Here is a 17275-nt window from a genome sequence, read left to right as displayed (position 1 = left end):
TTTAGCCACAGAGATCAAACAAAGATCAAACATTAATGTAACGTCCACATTTTGTGTCATGATAAATTGTTTTACTACACAACTTAATGAAAAAAATGAGCTGTTATTCCAAATGTTTACAAAAAATTAAAAGCAATAAAAAAGTTATGATCTATTTGAACATGTAAATTAGCCTCCTGACCAGGTGCAGGTGTGTGTTTCTTTCTGTGGGGCAGTGTATAACATGTTGCTTACCTGTATGTTGTAAAGGCTCCTCTGTGCCCTTTGGTCCCTGGCTGCTACTATAAAAGGACCTCAGTGAACTGACAAGTGCTCCTGAGCTCACTCTGTTAGATTTCACATATGGTCGACACCATGGCCGGCAAACATCAGCTCGCTTTTTTGGGGCTACTACTTTTCATTACAGTGCAACGGACTTTGTGTTTTTCAGGTGAGAAACTGATGCTCTACATATTGTTTGTTTCTATGTAAGTGTAACAAAGTCAATGGCAGACTCTTAATGTGTAATTTGGATTATGTAGTTTTACAGAGATGATACACATCTGAACGTGGGTCATATTTTATGCTTGCAGAAGAAGAGCTGCATGCCAGGTACTGGAACAATAAAGGAAGTCAGGCTCTTGATGCTGCCATGAAAGTCCAACCTAAAGTCCGACAAGCCAGAAACCTTATCCTGTTTCTTGGGGACGGTGAGTCTGAGAAGCAGTGTTCCACCAACCATTTGTAATGTACGTAACGTAAAAGAAAGCCATATTCTGGTAAAATACACCTCACAGAATAAGCTGATATGTGCTGACATACTGTACTGTATAAACTGTAGTCTAAAACTCAGACCACAAAGTCACTGTTCACATCTGTTTACTCTATGATTTAGGATCAGTAACTGGCACAAGTTATAAACTGATCATTTATGGATTTACTGCTGCAGCACACTCCACCCCAGCCCACACACACGTTTGTGCTGACAGCAGGCTAAAGCCGCTGATAGCAGCCTATCAACGTTATTAGCGCTAAGCATTGATCAGCAATAATCACTTTATCAGATTAACTGTAATGGCACATCTTGTAAAAATGATCAAAGTAAAAACTACTAAAGCAAGACATAGAATTTTTGCACATAATTACACAGTACAAATGATGCAAACGTCTTTGGACGCACCTCTAGAATTCCCACATCAGCTAACTATTGTGAGGTTCACAGAACAATGGCGGCTCTATGCCTCCTCTGGTCAGTCATCTCACAGCCAGGTGTGCAACCACCTGCTTCCAGGTATGGGGATAACAACAGTGACTGCTGCCCGAATCCTCAAAGGCCAGATGGCAAAACGTTCTGGAGAGGAAACCAGTCTGGTCATGGATACCTTCCCTCACGTGGCACTGTCTAAGGTCAGTCCACTCTGAAAACACAACCACATTCCTAAAAAAAGCCAAGACAACCGAATCCCTTTACCTGGGAACTATTATAATTCTATTAGGCTCACTAGTAGCAGGAGCCGGGCCAAACAACAATAGAGGACGCAAACGCATCAACCTCACAGACAGACACTGAATGAGTATGATTTCATAAATTGTTTAACTTAGACACACAAGGCTTAAAAAATACAGAGAACTAAATACCTCTATTAACTATGGGTCGCTGCGAAGCAGGAAAAAACGTTTACCAAGAAGATGAACCATCTTCACATCACTAATCTAATCAGACAGACATAAACAGCAGGGCATAAAACTGACACACAAACAACTGACCAACCTGAACCAAGTATGAGACACCAAACAGGGTCACCAAGCACACACAGGAACAGGATGGCATCAACTCATGAACACGAGGGCAACAATGACAATAATAACAGGACAAAAGCAATGAAACCAAACAGGAAGTCACACGACAACAAAAACCAAGACTGAGAACCGAAACTGACTTGTTTTACTGCTAATAGGAGACTCTCATAACACCCTGATTCTATGTTTGGATGATAAGATGAATCTCGACTGTGCTGAAATGAAGGTCCAACCGAGCGGTCTGTCATTAGTTTATCTTGTGTTTGACTTCAACAGCGCATTGTTGGTTCGAACTCAAGCTACATGCTCATCTAGTCCAGGATTTGTTACTTCGCTCCAACTATTAAAAAAGCCAACTTGCATTAACATCTGCTAAATGTCTGCAAACATAAATGTGCATGTTAACTGTACTGGACCCCTGCAGACGTACAATGTGGACCAGCAGATGCCAGACAGCGCCGGCACAGCCACAGCATATTCATGTGGTGTAAAGGCCAACTATGGCACCCTGGGTGTCACTGCTGCCACCCCAAAGGGCAACTGTAGTGCTACTGCTGGGAATGAGGTCCATTCTGTTCTGCACCGTGCCAAGATGGCAGGTAGGTGTAAAGCGTTGATATAGAGCCCAGCAAACCGACATGTACATATGTAAAGACTAAAAAGTGACTATTTTGACTGTTTCTAGGCAAATCTGTGGGGATCGTCACCACCACCCGAGTGCAGCACGCGTCTCCTGGTGCAAACTACGCTCACGTTGCTAACCGAGACTGGTATGCTGACTCTGATCTATCCAAAGAGGCCGTCAGCAACGGATGCCGAGACATTGCATATCAGCTGGTGCACAACACACAGATAGATGTAGGTGAAATGGTTTTCTGCATGAAAACATCAGAGCTCTCACTCTGAATCAGTTTGGACCTAAGAAAGCATGTTAGAGGAGGCTGGTTGGGTTTTCTTATCTCCTCTGTTTCTCAATCCAGGTCATTCTTGGTGGAGGTCGTCAATACATGTTTCCCCAAAGCGTTCAAGACCCAGAGTATCCAACCAATAAGGGATCCCGGAAGGATGGACTGAATCTGGTTGCAGAGTGGCAAAAGAACAAAAAGGTTGATGGTTTGGTCGTTATCTTACATGTGTTTGGTTTTGTGTGAATGTTCCCCCGTTGGGCAGCCACTTGAATGGTCTGGTTTTACAACCTTGTCCTAGCTCAGACCTGAATCCATCTGTCTGTGTTCGCTTTGCCTACAGAATGCTAAATATGTGTGGAACAAAGCTGAGTTTGATGCCATCGATCCTGCACAAACAGACTTCCTGTTGGGTAAGAAGAAATTTAATATTCACCACATAATGGACAATAATCACAGTTTATCACACATAATCATGCCTTATCTTCACAAAGGTCTTATAATAATCATTTACCTAGTGATTGACTTAATATGAACTTACTAACTTCTTCTACAATTAAATACATTTTTATATAATTTTACATTATTTCATAAGAATGTTAAGACTTTACAGATTTATATAAAAAAATCGAACAAAGCTCCTTTGTGCAAGGAAAAGTCAGCAATGGAGAGTAATCTTTAAAAAGGACTTCAGGCTGAGCATTTACTTAATGTGACAATCAATCCGCAAATTAAGTCAGCCTTGTCTTCAACAGCCTCACAGATTGTTTTGGTAAATCCACTGGGTCAAGAAACGCAAGATCAAAACATTTATGATTTTATATCGTGGAATTGGTCAGTTGTTTTCTGCACATTTAGGACTGTTTGAGCCTAAAGACTGCCGCTACGAGTTGGACCGTGACCCAAAAATGGACCCGTCCCTCACCGAGATGGTGGAGAAAGCAATAATGATCCTCAGCAAGAACCCCAAGGGATATTATCTCTTTGTGGAAGATAAGTATTATCTATCAGTGCATTAAATATTATTCATTTTATAATTATAGAAATCTCTATAGAAATATCTTATTTAAATGTTGTGAAATAAATGAAAATATCTTTCAATGTACAGAGCACTTAGAAGAAACACCTGCTGTATGTACATCTTATGCTTTCTTTTGGACTTTAAGGGGGAGAATCGATCATGGGCACCATGATGGTAACGCAAAAAAAGCTCTTTATGAAGCTGTTGAATTTGACCGGGCGATCGGGCGAGCGGCTGAACTCACCAGTGAGCTGGACACCCTGTCTGTGGTCACTGCTGACCACTCGCATGTCTTTGCCTTTGGAGGGCATTCAGCCAGAGGAAACTCTGTGTTAGGTAAAATGCAAATTTGCATCTGAAGATTTGCTGATGGTGAAAGACGGGACAAACCCGCAGATACCAGCTTGCCCTGTGATTTGCAGGGGTGTCTCGCTCACTTGCCGATGACAAGAAGCATTTTACCACTGCTGTGTATGGCAACGGCCCGGGATACCAGATTGTCAACGGAACCCGCCCAGATGTGAATGAAACCATTTCATGTAAGACTCCACTCTTTTTTTTTTTCTGTTTGTTCTGTCCAGCAGTTTAACAAGCAGCATATATTACGCTGAATGCCATATTCATATTACATATACAGGAGGTGTATATATAAAATATATATACTCATCTTGATTTATGGTTTATTTAATGGTTTATTTAGATAATCCCAAATATGTGTGATGTTGCTGTGTTGGTGGAAAGGTTAAGTTTCTGCTTTAGGGTGTGTGTGCAGGAGGGTGTGTGTGTGTGGGGGGGGGGGGGGGGGGGGGGGGGGGGGGTGCACCCAGCTGCTGAAACCAAGCAAATCTGTTAAGTAAACAATCAGTGCAAAATAAATAAGCAGGGTACCTTAGGCTAACACATTCATAACTAACTAACTAAACAACTGTTGTACTGTGGTTTACCTTGGAGATTAATACTAATACCAATTATAGTGTTAAGGTATGTGCACATACATATACAAACATATACATATCATATACATACACATATGCATTGTTATAGACTCCACTCTTGACTACTCTGGAGAAAACATAGTAACATAGCAGCTCCCCCTTGCGGTATAACTGTGTACCTACTGCAGAAATACAAACAAAGCACTAAATGTTATCACTATCACACCACCATCATAGAAAGTGAGTTATCTATGCCAACTTTGGTCAAGCTAATCTAATGTGTCTGTCTTCTCCTTCAGCGGGTAATGAGTACCTTCAGCAAGCTCCTGTTCCTCTCGATTCAGAGACCCACGGGATAGAGGATGTAGCTATTTTTGCCAAAGGCCCAATGTCTCACCTGTACCATGGAGTGCAGGAGCAGAGCTACATCGCACACGTCATGGCCTTTGCTGCCTGTCTGGAGCCTTATGAGGGCTGTGAGTTGTCCCCTCCAGCTCCAAATCATGCTGGAGTCATTCATCCAAACCTTCTGCTGCTGCTGGTGGGCATTGTTCTCCTCTCCCTCTGCTCTTTCTGAGATGACAGTCCCCTGGGAATTTGTCCTGACCTTTGAATAAGTGTACTCTGTCTACAAAAGAAATTATTCTTACACTGTACTTTCTTTGTGGAATTAAAAACTCATAAAGATCACACAACTTCACATCACTGACCTATATAGGAGCATGAGTTATAACAAAATGTAGTGTTAAAATCTTTTTAATAAATGTCTGGTGACAGGTGACTAAAATGACTCTGACTGCTGAATTTGGAATACAATTTGGAAACATCTAAAGCAAATGTATTTAAATCAATACCAGTGGATTGTTGGGGTCAAACGAGAACCTGCATCTTTAAATGGGGCATTTTGTCACTCAATGCAAAAACATGAGCAGGAGTAGAAGCAGAAGCAGGACGTGCTACTTTACAGATAAAAAACATAGCTCCAGTATCTGTTCAGTTAACAGAAGATCTGCAGAAAGTCGTGTATGTGCATTCCACTCACCCTGTTGCAGGTGAAGGCTTTTCTCCAGTCTTTGATGGTGCTGTATTGGCCAGTAACGAGGTCCTAGAGTTTCCCACTGGCCTTCATTAATTCTGCCACGAGTCAATGGTTATTTTGTGTAGCTGACAAGGCTGTCCTGTCCACACGTGTCCCTCACAAACGTTTTATTCTTCTTAGGAAAATGAACTCATGAGCTCAAGGTCAGCAAAGCAGCTGCTAACGTTTAGCATCAGCAGCTACAGTAGACACTCTGCACAGACTTCATTTTCCTTGTTAAGGCTCAAGGTGACTCTCAAACAGAAGAAACAATCCCCTCATCTGTAGTTTTGTTGTTAGCGTCAGTGTTACCTTATTTTAACTTCTTAGTAGCAAGTTAGTAAAAATAGTTAGAAAAAACGTTTTACTAAACTGTGTCCATAACTAAAAACGTTATGTAAAGTCATGCTAAGCTTTACGTGACTGAATTTCCATATGATAATAATAAAAAAACATGTGTCTGTCACTCAGAAACCCTAACGTACGGGTGAAAATTTACGTCTGACTGTAAACTATTGTAATTGGTCCGTATTAAAGCATTGGGGCCAATCATAATTGTGCATAGGCGGGACTTCCGCCTCCAGTCGGCCAAGGGGTGGGTTCATTTGTTTGGAGGGAAGTTTAATCAAAACAAGTATGGAGCTTAATTTAAAATTATAAACGAAACTACAAACACGTGATATAAGCAATACACGTATGGTTTTAGAGGTTGACAGTAAAATCAATGTAATTGCGAATTAAGAAATGTTGGTTTAATATTATAGAAAAGCTACTTTCATGATAGCATCTCAGACGCAGTTAGCTCCGCTAGCTAATGTTAGTTATCCTCGAGTAGCATAATCAATAAACCGCCGCGAAGAAATCGAAGGATACCGATGGACGCTCATAGGTAATTTATATAAGTACAAGGCTGGACATGGATCGAAAGACAAGTAGGCTGGAAAGTCAACTGAGCAAAGCGGTGAAGGATGGAGATCCCAGGTAAAGCTCTGCACCATCATCCTTTGTCCAGGCATGTCTGGTTACAAAACGCAACTACAAACTACAAGATGATCAATAGAGATTTTGGTTCTGAACACACTTAATATATCTCGAAGGTATGGTACTTTTCGACGTCATCCTCAAGCCCTCTGACCCACACAGCAGTTACTGTCTGAAGTGCATTCACTCTTCTAGCAGTTCTACCTTGTGTGGATGTGCTATGAAACACATAGCCGTCTTTAGTAATCAAGTGTCCAGTTGATTTTATCCCCAATATACTGTGTTAATGTAAATAATAATAACAATGTTGTTATTATTTAGTAACATGAAAAAGAAATACTAATTAATAAAAATATTCCATGGTCTTTTTAGAAAATGTCAGCTGAATTAACTGAACCACGCATTAAAAAAAAAGGAAAATTCCATATTATGGTTGCAAGAGACTCGGTTCATAGCATCAACAAGTCAAACAAATAAACATACCTGTCAGTAAACTATTTAGTGTTTTACTTTTTTGTCCTATTTTATGTCATTTCATGGAACGCTGTGCCTTTGTTTACAACACAACTGCACAGCATCAGTAACAGAACTGTCTCCACTATAAAACTGTACTTTTCACTTGCTCTTCTATGTATCGTGCTCTGTGCGGTTGTGAGATGATTTTTTTTAATTATTAAAAGCTTTCTTTCTCTTATTCTTATTCTTATTCACTGACAGGATGGTACAACTACTTCTTACACAAGGTGCACGTCCGAACCTGCTCAGCAGTAAAGGTGTGGCTGCGATACATTTGGCTGTTGGCAAAGAGACAGAGAAAAATGCTCGCTGCCTAAAAATGTTGCTGCAACATGGAGCAGACCCCAATATCAGGTATGGTTATGTTGTTAAAATAAAAAAGGTACCCTCTTGCTGCCATTGCTATTATTCAACTTTAAAATACCCTTATTTCAGTATATCAGATATATTGGCCAGTATTCAAAGGTTCAGTACATTAATGAGTGAAAATTATGTTGGAATCGATTTTATATCCTACGAAAACTGAACTGAAGTGTTCGGTATGTTAATGTAGACATTAGTCATTAAAATGTCTTAAAATGCACAGATTTTCAGTTTTCTTGTATTTCTCTCAGGTCGTCGGAGGGATTGACTCCTCTTCACATTGCTGCTGTGTGGGGATGTTTTCAAAATGTGAAGATGCTCCTAATGAACGGAGGGGATCCACACATTAAGGATAATGTAAGAATTGTTGTTAGGATGAATACATTTACACAGAAGTGTAGTTAAAGGTACTGTAAATAGTCAAATGTTTATAAAAGTCTAGAAATGTCTCCTAAACCTGCCCATGTTTAAAATTATAAAAATAATTCCAATCCTGCTGTTGCCTACTTCCATTGGTATACTTCTGTTATGCTCTATGTTAATGCAGGAAGGCAATACACCAAGGCAGCTTGCAGAGCAACAAGAGAATCGGAAATGTGCCCAACTTCTCCAGGAATACCAGGCATGCTCAGTGGAGACGGAGGATGATGACCTGCCTCAATTCCAGTACTGTAAGAGAATCACTTTGAAAGCTTTGTCTGTTTGGTGGTGTGTGTGTGTTATGTGTTTTACTTCTAACAATAATAAAGTATAGTAATGACAATTATATATCTCAAAACTGCTAAAATCACATTTACTACATAGGACTGAAAACTCAGATTAACAGGAAACCAGCGCCTGTTAATTTGCATTTTTCTTTCTAACAGCTGTATATTCAGACCAAACGGACACATCCAGCTATCCTGAATCCGACTACAGCTTCAGTTCCCACTCTTCGATGATAAGTGACTTTGGCGAGGCCCCATTGAGCAGCACAAGGCGCTCATCATTTTTCAACCTGTCTAATGTTAATGGAAGACCAAATGACAGAGTATCATATAATAGGCTTTTTGATATGGACACTAAAAGGCATCACAGGCAGGACTGGAACGATTCTTCTTCACAATGGGCATCTGAAGGTCCCTCAATGCTATCAAGCACTCGCATGTCTGCAGTGGGACCTGCTGTTGTGATGCCAGTTCTTAAGGAGGATGATTTATTTACTACTGATGGCGTTTTCCTATCAAATGCAAATGAAAATGTTGCTACAACTGAAAGCAGAACATCCCCCCAAAAAAGTGACAACGTCCCAGCATTTCTGTCGAGACGAGCAAGCCGTAAGAATGTGAGCTTCATGGATGTAGATGAATACTTCCCTGTTTTTAGTCCTGACTCCCCCAGACCACAACCTGCTGCTGGTGGCAGCCACTCCACCAGCAGCCTGCCTTTTGACCTTTCAGAGTATTCAGATTTTCTGGATCCAGAGCGAATGGCCACCGTTTTACACCAGCAGGGCATCGACGTCACATCGCCGGACCACGTTTACGTCTTCAGCATGAAGAGCAGCACAAGCACAGAAGAGGACATGGAGAAAACCGTCATCAGTCACTGTGCTTTGGACGAAAGCGAGGACGAGCAGGAGAGTGAACAAAAGGAAGACGTTCAGTTGAACATACCCAGAACGCCAGTAGGTTCATGTGGGGGCAGCAGTAGGAGTGACACTGCCAGTAGCCATTACAGTAGCTGTGAGAGCGACCACTACACCAGTGCTATGGAAGCTTCTATACATCCCCAGATAGTCTCAGTCCCTGCGACAGAGGAAGTTTTTGCCAGGGATGAATCAAGGCAAGATGAAAATGCTTCACCTGTTCAGACTGAAGCACACATGCATTCAAAGTCTGAGTATTTACTAGGTATGCTTAAAAGACTGACCTTGTCTGAAGGAAAAACAGTAGCCAGGGATGATTTTGTCAGTCATGGTCCCAATGTAATTACTAAGAGTGAAGACTGTGTCGTCGACACTAGAAGTGATGCATTAAAGGAAACTGATGACCTTCCAATAAGTCCGTTTGTAACTGGAAGGACGCGCTCACGGCTGAGCCGCTGCTCAATGAGAACGAGCCAAAACCCTGAAAGCTTCCTGTTCACATCCTCCCTGTTTGAGGAGACCCTACCCACGCCATTCCGCACACGCCGCCAGACGCCCAGGTCCCAGAGCACTGAAGACCAGTACAAGTCACCACGTGGCCCCTATTGTACACCGTCCTATTTAGAGAACAGCACTGGAGGAGGCTGTTCGCAGTCCAGCACCATGTTAACTGAAGGGAGTGTTAACAGTAGCCAAGCAGACACACTCATCCTCTCAAAAAGTATAAGCGACACTGCCCCTGAATCACAGACTGTATGCGATACATTAATACTGGAGAAAAGAGAAGACACTTCAGAGGATGCCTATGAAAGAATCCTTGAAGAGGTTAGATTTGCCATGCAACGCCTAGAGGCGGATCCTGCTGAAAAAGGGGATTTTTTGACTGATGATCTGACAAGCACAGATGAGACATCAACGAAAGAAGGTGGAAATGATGCCGCTGGTGTGTTCAGAGGAGACGACCTCAAACATGATGACTGGATCACTGACTGTAGCTCTCAGCCAGAATCAATCTCATCATCATCCAGCTCCAGCTACTTTTCCCCGAGGAGGTCCAGGGAAGACTCTGACCTTCCATGCACCCCGGGCACTGGATGCACCCCAAGATACAGCATGAGCAGGCTATCGGGCCACCGCAGGCCACAGCATCTGGCAAACCTGTCCTACACACCAGGAGGACGCCCGGTCATTCAGGATGTGGACGAACCTGTGGAGTACCTCTACACTGATATTGAGCAGGGCCACAAACTGATTGAGACACACGTCCCACCAACAGCCAACACTTCACTTAGCTCCTCGATGAGCACTACCAGCAGTGAGGAGACCATCCTGTATGACTGGCGATCCATGCACACTGACATGGTGAGCAAGGCTGAGAAGGAGAACCTGGAACCTCAGATACTGGTACGGAAGGAGAAAGGTGATGAGGACGCAGATAGGGTGTTGCCAGAGGTCAAAGGGATGACTGACAAGGAGCTGAGACTGAGACTAGTGGAGCTGGGGGAGAAACCAGGTCCCATTAACAGCCGTACCAGGGCCACCTACATTCGAAGGCTGTCCCGGCTGTTGGAGGAGTCAAAGTTTATAAAACCCTTGCAGCCCCAGAAGCAGCTGGACCAGGCACAGACAGGTAGCCCTTTAATTACTTTTAATTAGTTTCATTTAATTACTGGGTGCTGCTGGTGGGTCGGCCATGTTGCAATGTTTGTGGCATGTAGTTAATCATTAAATAACTGAATAAATGGAAAATAATTTTAATTGAAGCTCCGTTGTGCTCTGGGGTATTTGGTGACTGTTGCTGAACTATCGGTTGCACAGACACTGCAGTGTTTGTTTGTCCTTTTTCTGTAGACCTGGCTTACAGTCCAGAACTGTGTCGGGCCCTGCAAACCTTCACGCTGCCTAACAGCCAGGCTGACGAGCAGGCTCTCTGTCAGCAGTTTGACCAACCGGACCAAAACAGAAAATGGAGGGAAGGCGTCATAAAGTCGAGCTTCAACTACCTCCTGCTCGATCCCAGGTTTGCCTTTTCATTTACTTCCCGTGTCATTGATGGTTACATAAACCTGTATACATACATGACAATTCTGTTGTCTTCTCTTCAGAGTGACGAACAACCTGCCTTTCCGCAGTCACTCAATGACACCGCAGGAGTGTTTCCAGACATTTATCCGTGCTATATTTTATGTGGGCAAAGGAAAGCGCTCACGGCCATACAGCCACCTGTATGAGGCTTTAGAGTACTACAAAGGGGAGAAGACCTCCAAGGTAAAGCAAACACGCCCTGATTGGTGGCAGTTAGCTGACATTAACTGACTATAACAGCATCTCTTTCTCCACTGTGACAGAAATTGTGTTCCAAAGTGCAGCACATCCTTCAGGTGTGGAATGCAGAGCTGGGAGTCATCTCTCTGCATTGTTTCCAGAACGTCATTCCAGTGGAGGCCTATACAAGAGAAGCCAGCATGGTGGAGGCAATCGGTGAGCACCGTAAAATGAGCGCACACCTCATCAGTTTTAGTAGGCAAACAGCCTAGTTCACAAACTACAGAGCCTCTGTCAATCCAAAGCTGGAAGACACAAGGTCCCTGTGTCTAAGCAAACCTGTTCCAGGTGATCAGCCTCAGGCGTTAACAATCAAAATAATATAATTTATTAATATATACTTTAGTAAAAACTTGGGTGCATGTTAACAGGTTATGTTACGTATGTTATTCCTACGGCACTGTAGTTTTTGACCTTGAGGTATCTCGGTCTCCTCTAGTATGACGGAGGCTCACTCCACCGGTAGCGCCTTCCGTGCTTTGGCGAAAATGACAGACAAATGAATAACACACACAATATTGCTCCTGGGAGGCGCTGCCTGCCAATAACTAGCTTTACACTCTAACCCCTGCTCAGGCTTGAAGATGCTCACCAATCAGAAGCGAGGGGATTACTATGGAGTGGTGTCCAACTGGCAGGTGAAGCGGAAACGAGAGCTGGGTGTCCATCTGCTTTATCGAGCCATGCAGATCTTCTTAGCCGAGGGTGAGAGACAGCTCAGACCAGCAGACATCAGGCAGTAGCGACCCCTGCTGGAGAGGGGTGCGAACAGCAGTGGACCAGTGCCAAAACACAAAGGACAGCACCACTAAGAACCATTTGGATGCACTGAAAGCTTGGTGGCACTTGACACCAACATTTTTGCTATTTTCTGTTTTTAAATTTCCTACCAATACATTCTACTTTGTAATTGTGTTCATGTCAAGGTTGCCCGTGACTGCTTCATATAAAATGTTGTGTTTTAGAATCTCTCCAGATGTGAAAAAAATGTAGAAGTATAATGTACGTCATGATAAATAAGATACATATTTTTCTAAAAATGTTTTTTTTATATGACATTCTGTAGAACCTGCTGTAATACTTTTCTAAACCAATCACCAGTCAAACGTTAATCAAGCAGCTAGTTCAATGTAAAACAGAACGTAACATAGACAAGAAAGTTCCCTTACTCATTAATTACTCAAGGCTGGTAAGAGATACTAATTACTAATTAGTGTGTATCATAAGGTTTAGTTTTTCCTGAACAATTCTCTAACATCTATTTATTGTCATCTGTTTTTAATTAGTCTTCAGTAAACATTTGCTAGCATTAAGATAGTTGTGATGTGTACAATTCAGTATAATAGCAGCTCAGGAAGCAAAAGTTCACATTTAAAATGTTTAGATTAGCAGACTGGTTCAGATTAGGAGCTAGTTGTTATTTTACATATTGTCGAGTCTTTAACATTTGGGAGCTGGGCTTTGAAACTGTTGTGTCCTCAAGGTAATTTGTTAAAAAATGTATTGTTCTAAGTTTTTCGTAATGACTTTAAATTATCAATTGCAAATACACATTTTGAAAAACCGATTGACAGTCCCCCTGATAAAATAATCATAAATCATCACCTCTGTTATTAAACATTGAACTATTCCCAGTGTGCTGCTTAAGTCTCTGAGCACCGTTTGATACTTTTGTTACTGATCATCAGTGCAGTGCAATTGTTTTTTATGACTTAGTATGCTGTACTACGCTCTGTGTACCGTTATGTCCCTCTAGTGGCCAAAGAATGTAACACATTAAGATCCCAAGACTATTTGAAAGAAAAGAGCAGAATATTAGTACTATTCTGCATCAGCTGCAATTTATTTATTATATATCTTTAAAGCAGCTGTTTCACAAACAGCTATGAAATATGTTTTAAAACTAAAACCTGTATTTAACAAAAACATTATTTTTTATGGTATTAGTATTATATTTTTTTTCTCGTACTCTTGAATATATCTTTATATTTACAAACCATCCAGAAACATTACCTTTTTTGCCAACAAAACGTTTTACTTTGTTTTTACCTTTGACATCGAGGCCATTTAGCTTCAGCAGCAGTCGCTTTGCAATGTGTTTGTCTTCTTAAAAGATCAGCACAACTAATTTAGAACAATGATGCTGTTTACTGTTATTGTGACTCATTCAGTTTCGTAGATGCAGCTTCCTGGTAGTGGTTAGCCAATATTTTCTTACAAACATCATCATGGTTTATACCATAAACACATTCATGGCTCGATGGTTCTGTAACCTGACATTTACTGGTTAGTAGAGATAAAATGTGCAGCTTAAACATAGAACTTTAAAAACATCTATTACACACTACACCTTTATTACTACGTTGTAGAGCTTTTTAATTCAATCTAATACATTACATAAATGAAAGTGAAAAACAGGCTGAGAGGGGTTTTCCAGTTCAAAGCGTGATGGTGCTTCCTTATTTTGGCTGGTCAAGCAGCAAAGTAAGACTTTTAGTTCTTCATTTTAATGCTGCAGGTACTTCCCTGACCAGGTCTCAGTCAACAGATTGTAAGGGTCAGTTTCATTTGTTTGATGAGGACATGCTTAGTTATTTATACATGTACACCAACAAATATAACTTACTGTAACAGATATAGAGGAAGTACAAATGTGTAGCTAAATGTTGCCACTTAAATAGACTTGACTGTGTTCGCTGTTAAAGCAACTTCATATGAATGTGACTTACTTCCCTCATCCTCTTATTAAAGTAGAATAAAATGACTTAGAACAGGAACACTGTGTTCACAGTCAGTGGCAGGCAGCGTAAAATGAGGCCTGTGCAAACAGAAAAAGACAAGTCATCATTTTGTTGTCATCTGTTGCAAGTTGTTTTGCTTTAATGAGAAGCGGCTTACATCAGCAGCAGCTTTGCTGTCGGCCTTGTGTTGGGACTTTGTGTTGGTTTGCGTGCATATTTACACAACTGCTGTTGTTTATAACAGAATACGACGCATGATATAAAGACCATTTGTATTTTTAAAGCAAATTACTGCAGTCTTCAATGACTTTATATCTACATTACGACATGATTGCATGCCACTAGTGAACTTGATGAAACACAGAACTCAATTTATTCAATAACCTACATCCAACCAAATGCATGAAGCAGTGACATTAAAGGAATAAATGGTGATATATAGATGATAGGAATGTACATAAACACACATACAATACACCACTCAAGGTTTCTGATTTAAAAATCTTTATTTTTATTTTGTGAATGTAATACTCAATACTTACAACTAATGGAGGGATATTTTTCTTCAAACAACATTTAATGCAGCTATCGTTTGTATCGTTGTCTTGCTGCATTGAGCCAGTTCTAGATTCCTCTTGGTCATGCTGCTCCTGCGCCTTTTGGTGGGAGCCAAAGCGGAGACGCAGGAAGAGGAGTAAATGATGCCATCATCAGCATATCGAAGCTATTCCTAATGACGCTTGGATGAAATCTGGGACACAGTTGCATTCATCGTTCAGTGAGCTCTTCCACATAGTTAAACCCACCGACAGCAATGAATGTTGATTGTGACCTTTGCTGTGGTTTCGAAGCTGGAGCAGGTTCTGTGTTCTTCATAGGACTGCTCAGGGAGTCGGTGGCCGAGCCTGTGTGCAGGTCGGTGTTGGACTTCCCTCCTGCCTCATTTTGGAGACGTTCGGTGACAAAGGCTTTCCACAGGGTACAATCAACGGTCGATGGTTTTTTTCAATTTAGCCCAAACTCACCGACAGCGTTGAATGTTCACTGGGGCGAGCACAGGCCTGATGGTGACCAGAGATGACAGGCTGCTTATTGATGCAGAGGGAGCAGGTCTCTGTGGCTGGAGAGGCTTCCAACTCACTAAATCCTCTCTTTCTTTCCCCTTTATCAGTGTTTCACCATATTTGAGAACGTCATCTTTTTAATTTTGACATTTTTTTACTCTACATGTACATGTATGAACTGCATAAATCAGCTTTCGTCCACTTTTAAAAAAGGAAAGAAAAACATTAATAAAAAGAAACAAACATACATGACCTTAGAGTTATTAGAGTTATGCTTTGTTCACCCACCACAGCCTAGACCGGCATCTCCTTGACTCATGCGTTAACTAAATATGTGATAACTTTCATGACACATTGTACGAGTGTGGGAATTGACTATTTCACTACAAGCAGCAGTTGGAGGGGAGTCATCTTGAAAGTCCTGACTCATAGCAGGTCTTAGTAAACACACCACCTGGGCGGAGGCTGCAGTCAGTCGTCACATGCTGTAGTGAAGCATAGCCGTGCGGCCACACTAGAGAGTCATCGCCAGCCTCAGGTGGAAGATGAGGAAGACGCCGGTACGAAACCGCCGCGTGTTGTTCTCGCTATGATGTGGCGCTGTGGCTGGAGGCCGGGTGTCTCGCTTGCTTCTTTTTAATTCTCATGCTAATACCAGTAAAGAAACTATCCACCACCTTCCACGAAAGATTGCATGACACTGTGCTGAATCATTGTTGCTCATCTTGAGGTATAAAAGGGCCGTTTTCTGTGCGTAGCAATTACACGCGATGTGACAATAAAACTGTGGCAGTGAGTCAAGATGTGGTTGGATAATAAACAGTGTTTGGACCGTTCACAGGGAAGGGTAAAGAGTGACTAAGATAATTTGGTGGATATCTCATCTCCTGCCAAATCCTGTTAAAAATAACAGTCTCTCATGGTCTTTACTATCAAGTAGCAACACCGCGAGGATCACTGTTAAAGACTATGACAGTGATGTGCACTACTCTTCTCCCCTTTTCATCACAACTGCTGCTATTTTCTGTTTTGATGCGTTCTTCTAAAAAAGCTAAATTATAAAAAAAAAAACTGTTTGCGACTGCGAACATGTCACCAGAGCTTGGCCCAAAAAAAGCACAGTCCTTGCTGCGAGGGACACTGCTAACTCGGCTTCTCTCCGCTCTCCCGCACGCTGATTTGAGTGACAGTGTTGGAATTGACAGAAGTGGATGAGAAGGAATGTTGCTTTAGAAGGTCTTCTGTGGCCGCAGGACGAGGGTGACAGTGGAAAGAAAGACCCGGGACACGCGAGCAGAGGAAGAAGAGCAGGGCTGATGACGTGACCCTAATCTGAATGACAAGGTCTGCACATCAGCCCTCAAACCAGCCTAGGTTAGGTGGAGGAAGGGGCTGGCAGCGAGCGGATGAGGAGAGCGCTGAGGGGAGGGGGGGGGGGGGGGGGGGGGGCGCAAAAGGAATATGAAGAGACAGAAGGGGGAGGAGGGGGAGGGTGGGCGAGGGTGTCCTCCTTTCAAACGTGCTGGCCTTAATGGCACGGACAGCTCTGACATTTAACCACTGAATCACGTTTAGATGTGCAGTGGATGTGCTGGGGAGAGTTCCAACTTGTAAAACTTCCTTCGTTTTTTCCACAGGCTAAATATGAAGACGTTAAAAAAAAAAAAAAAAAAGAAACGACCTCAGATTCTCACAGAGGGACTAATGTTCATTACAGAACATGGCGGATCTGCGTGGTGAGTGAAACTATGGTTTTGAGGTTCTCTGAGCAACCGGCGTGACCCGCGGTTGGTTCAGTGACGCTGCTCGGCGGGCAGCGCTCGGAGGCCGCAGCTGTAACAGGCGTCTCCCAAAGGGAAGTGCTCCACTATGAATGTGATACAGGATGCAGCAGATAAAGGCCACATATGCCGAGCAGATTGGGAATGAAAGGCGGCTGT

General features: G+C 42.3%; 2 protein-coding genes across 2 annotated transcripts; both read left to right on the top strand.

Annotated features, from left to right (window-relative positions):
* Window positions 1–221: 221 nt before the first annotated feature.
* alpi.2 (alkaline phosphatase, intestinal, tandem duplicate 2) lies at window positions 222–5451 on the top strand. Its single transcript, XM_029147699.3, has 11 exons — window positions 222–430; window positions 573–689; window positions 1271–1386; window positions 2204–2378; window positions 2465–2637; window positions 2760–2885; window positions 3028–3097; window positions 3543–3677; window positions 3850–4041; window positions 4128–4244; window positions 4940–5451. The coding sequence occupies exons 1-11, from the start codon at window positions 343–345 to the stop codon at window positions 5215–5217; spliced, it is 1587 nt and encodes a 528-aa protein (XP_029003532.1). The 5' UTR covers window positions 222–342; the 3' UTR covers window positions 5218–5451.
* An 837-nt stretch (window positions 5452–6288) lies between these two features.
* On the top strand, window positions 6289–13160 carry ankle1 (ankyrin repeat and LEM domain containing 1). The gene is made up of 9 exons (XM_029149185.3): window positions 6289–6699; window positions 7417–7569; window positions 7830–7935; window positions 8126–8249; window positions 8445–10835; window positions 11057–11225; window positions 11311–11473; window positions 11554–11686; window positions 12107–13160. The coding sequence occupies exons 1-9, from the start codon at window positions 6635–6637 to the stop codon at window positions 12271–12273; spliced, it is 3471 nt and encodes a 1156-aa protein (XP_029005018.1). The 5' UTR covers window positions 6289–6634; the 3' UTR covers window positions 12274–13160.
* The last annotated feature ends 4115 nt before the right edge of the window (window positions 13161–17275 follow it).

This window comes from Betta splendens, chromosome 4 (genome assembly GCF_900634795.4).
Source record: "Betta splendens chromosome 4, fBetSpl5.4, whole genome shotgun sequence".
Taxonomy (NCBI): domain Eukaryota; kingdom Metazoa; phylum Chordata; class Actinopteri; order Anabantiformes; family Osphronemidae; genus Betta; species Betta splendens.
This window is presented reverse-complemented; position numbering and strand designations above follow the sequence as displayed.

Bases quoted from the DNA above. Each gene is read 5' to 3' on its own strand.
- alpi.2 (XM_029147699.3), top strand. From the start codon at position 343: ATGGTCGACACCATGGCCGGCAAACATCAGCTCGCTTTTTTGGGGCTA. The intron at 1,387-2,203 runs GTCAGTCCACTC...GGACCCCTGCAG, and splicing joins CTCACGTGGCACTGTCTAAG to ACGTACAATGTGGACCAGCA. The intron at 2,638-2,759 runs GTAGGTGAAATG...TTCTCAATCCAG, and splicing joins TGCACAACACACAGATAGAT to GTCATTCTTGGTGGAGGTCG.
- ankle1 (XM_029149185.3), top strand. From the start codon at position 6,635: ATGGATCGAAAGACAAGTAGGCTGGAAAGTCAACTGAGCAAAGCGGTG. The intron at 7,570-7,829 runs GTATGGTTATGT...TATTTCTCTCAG, and splicing joins GGAGCAGACCCCAATATCAG to GTCGTCGGAGGGATTGACTC. The intron at 11,687-12,106 runs GTGAGCACCGTA...ACCCCTGCTCAG, and splicing joins CAGCATGGTGGAGGCAATCG to GCTTGAAGATGCTCACCAAT.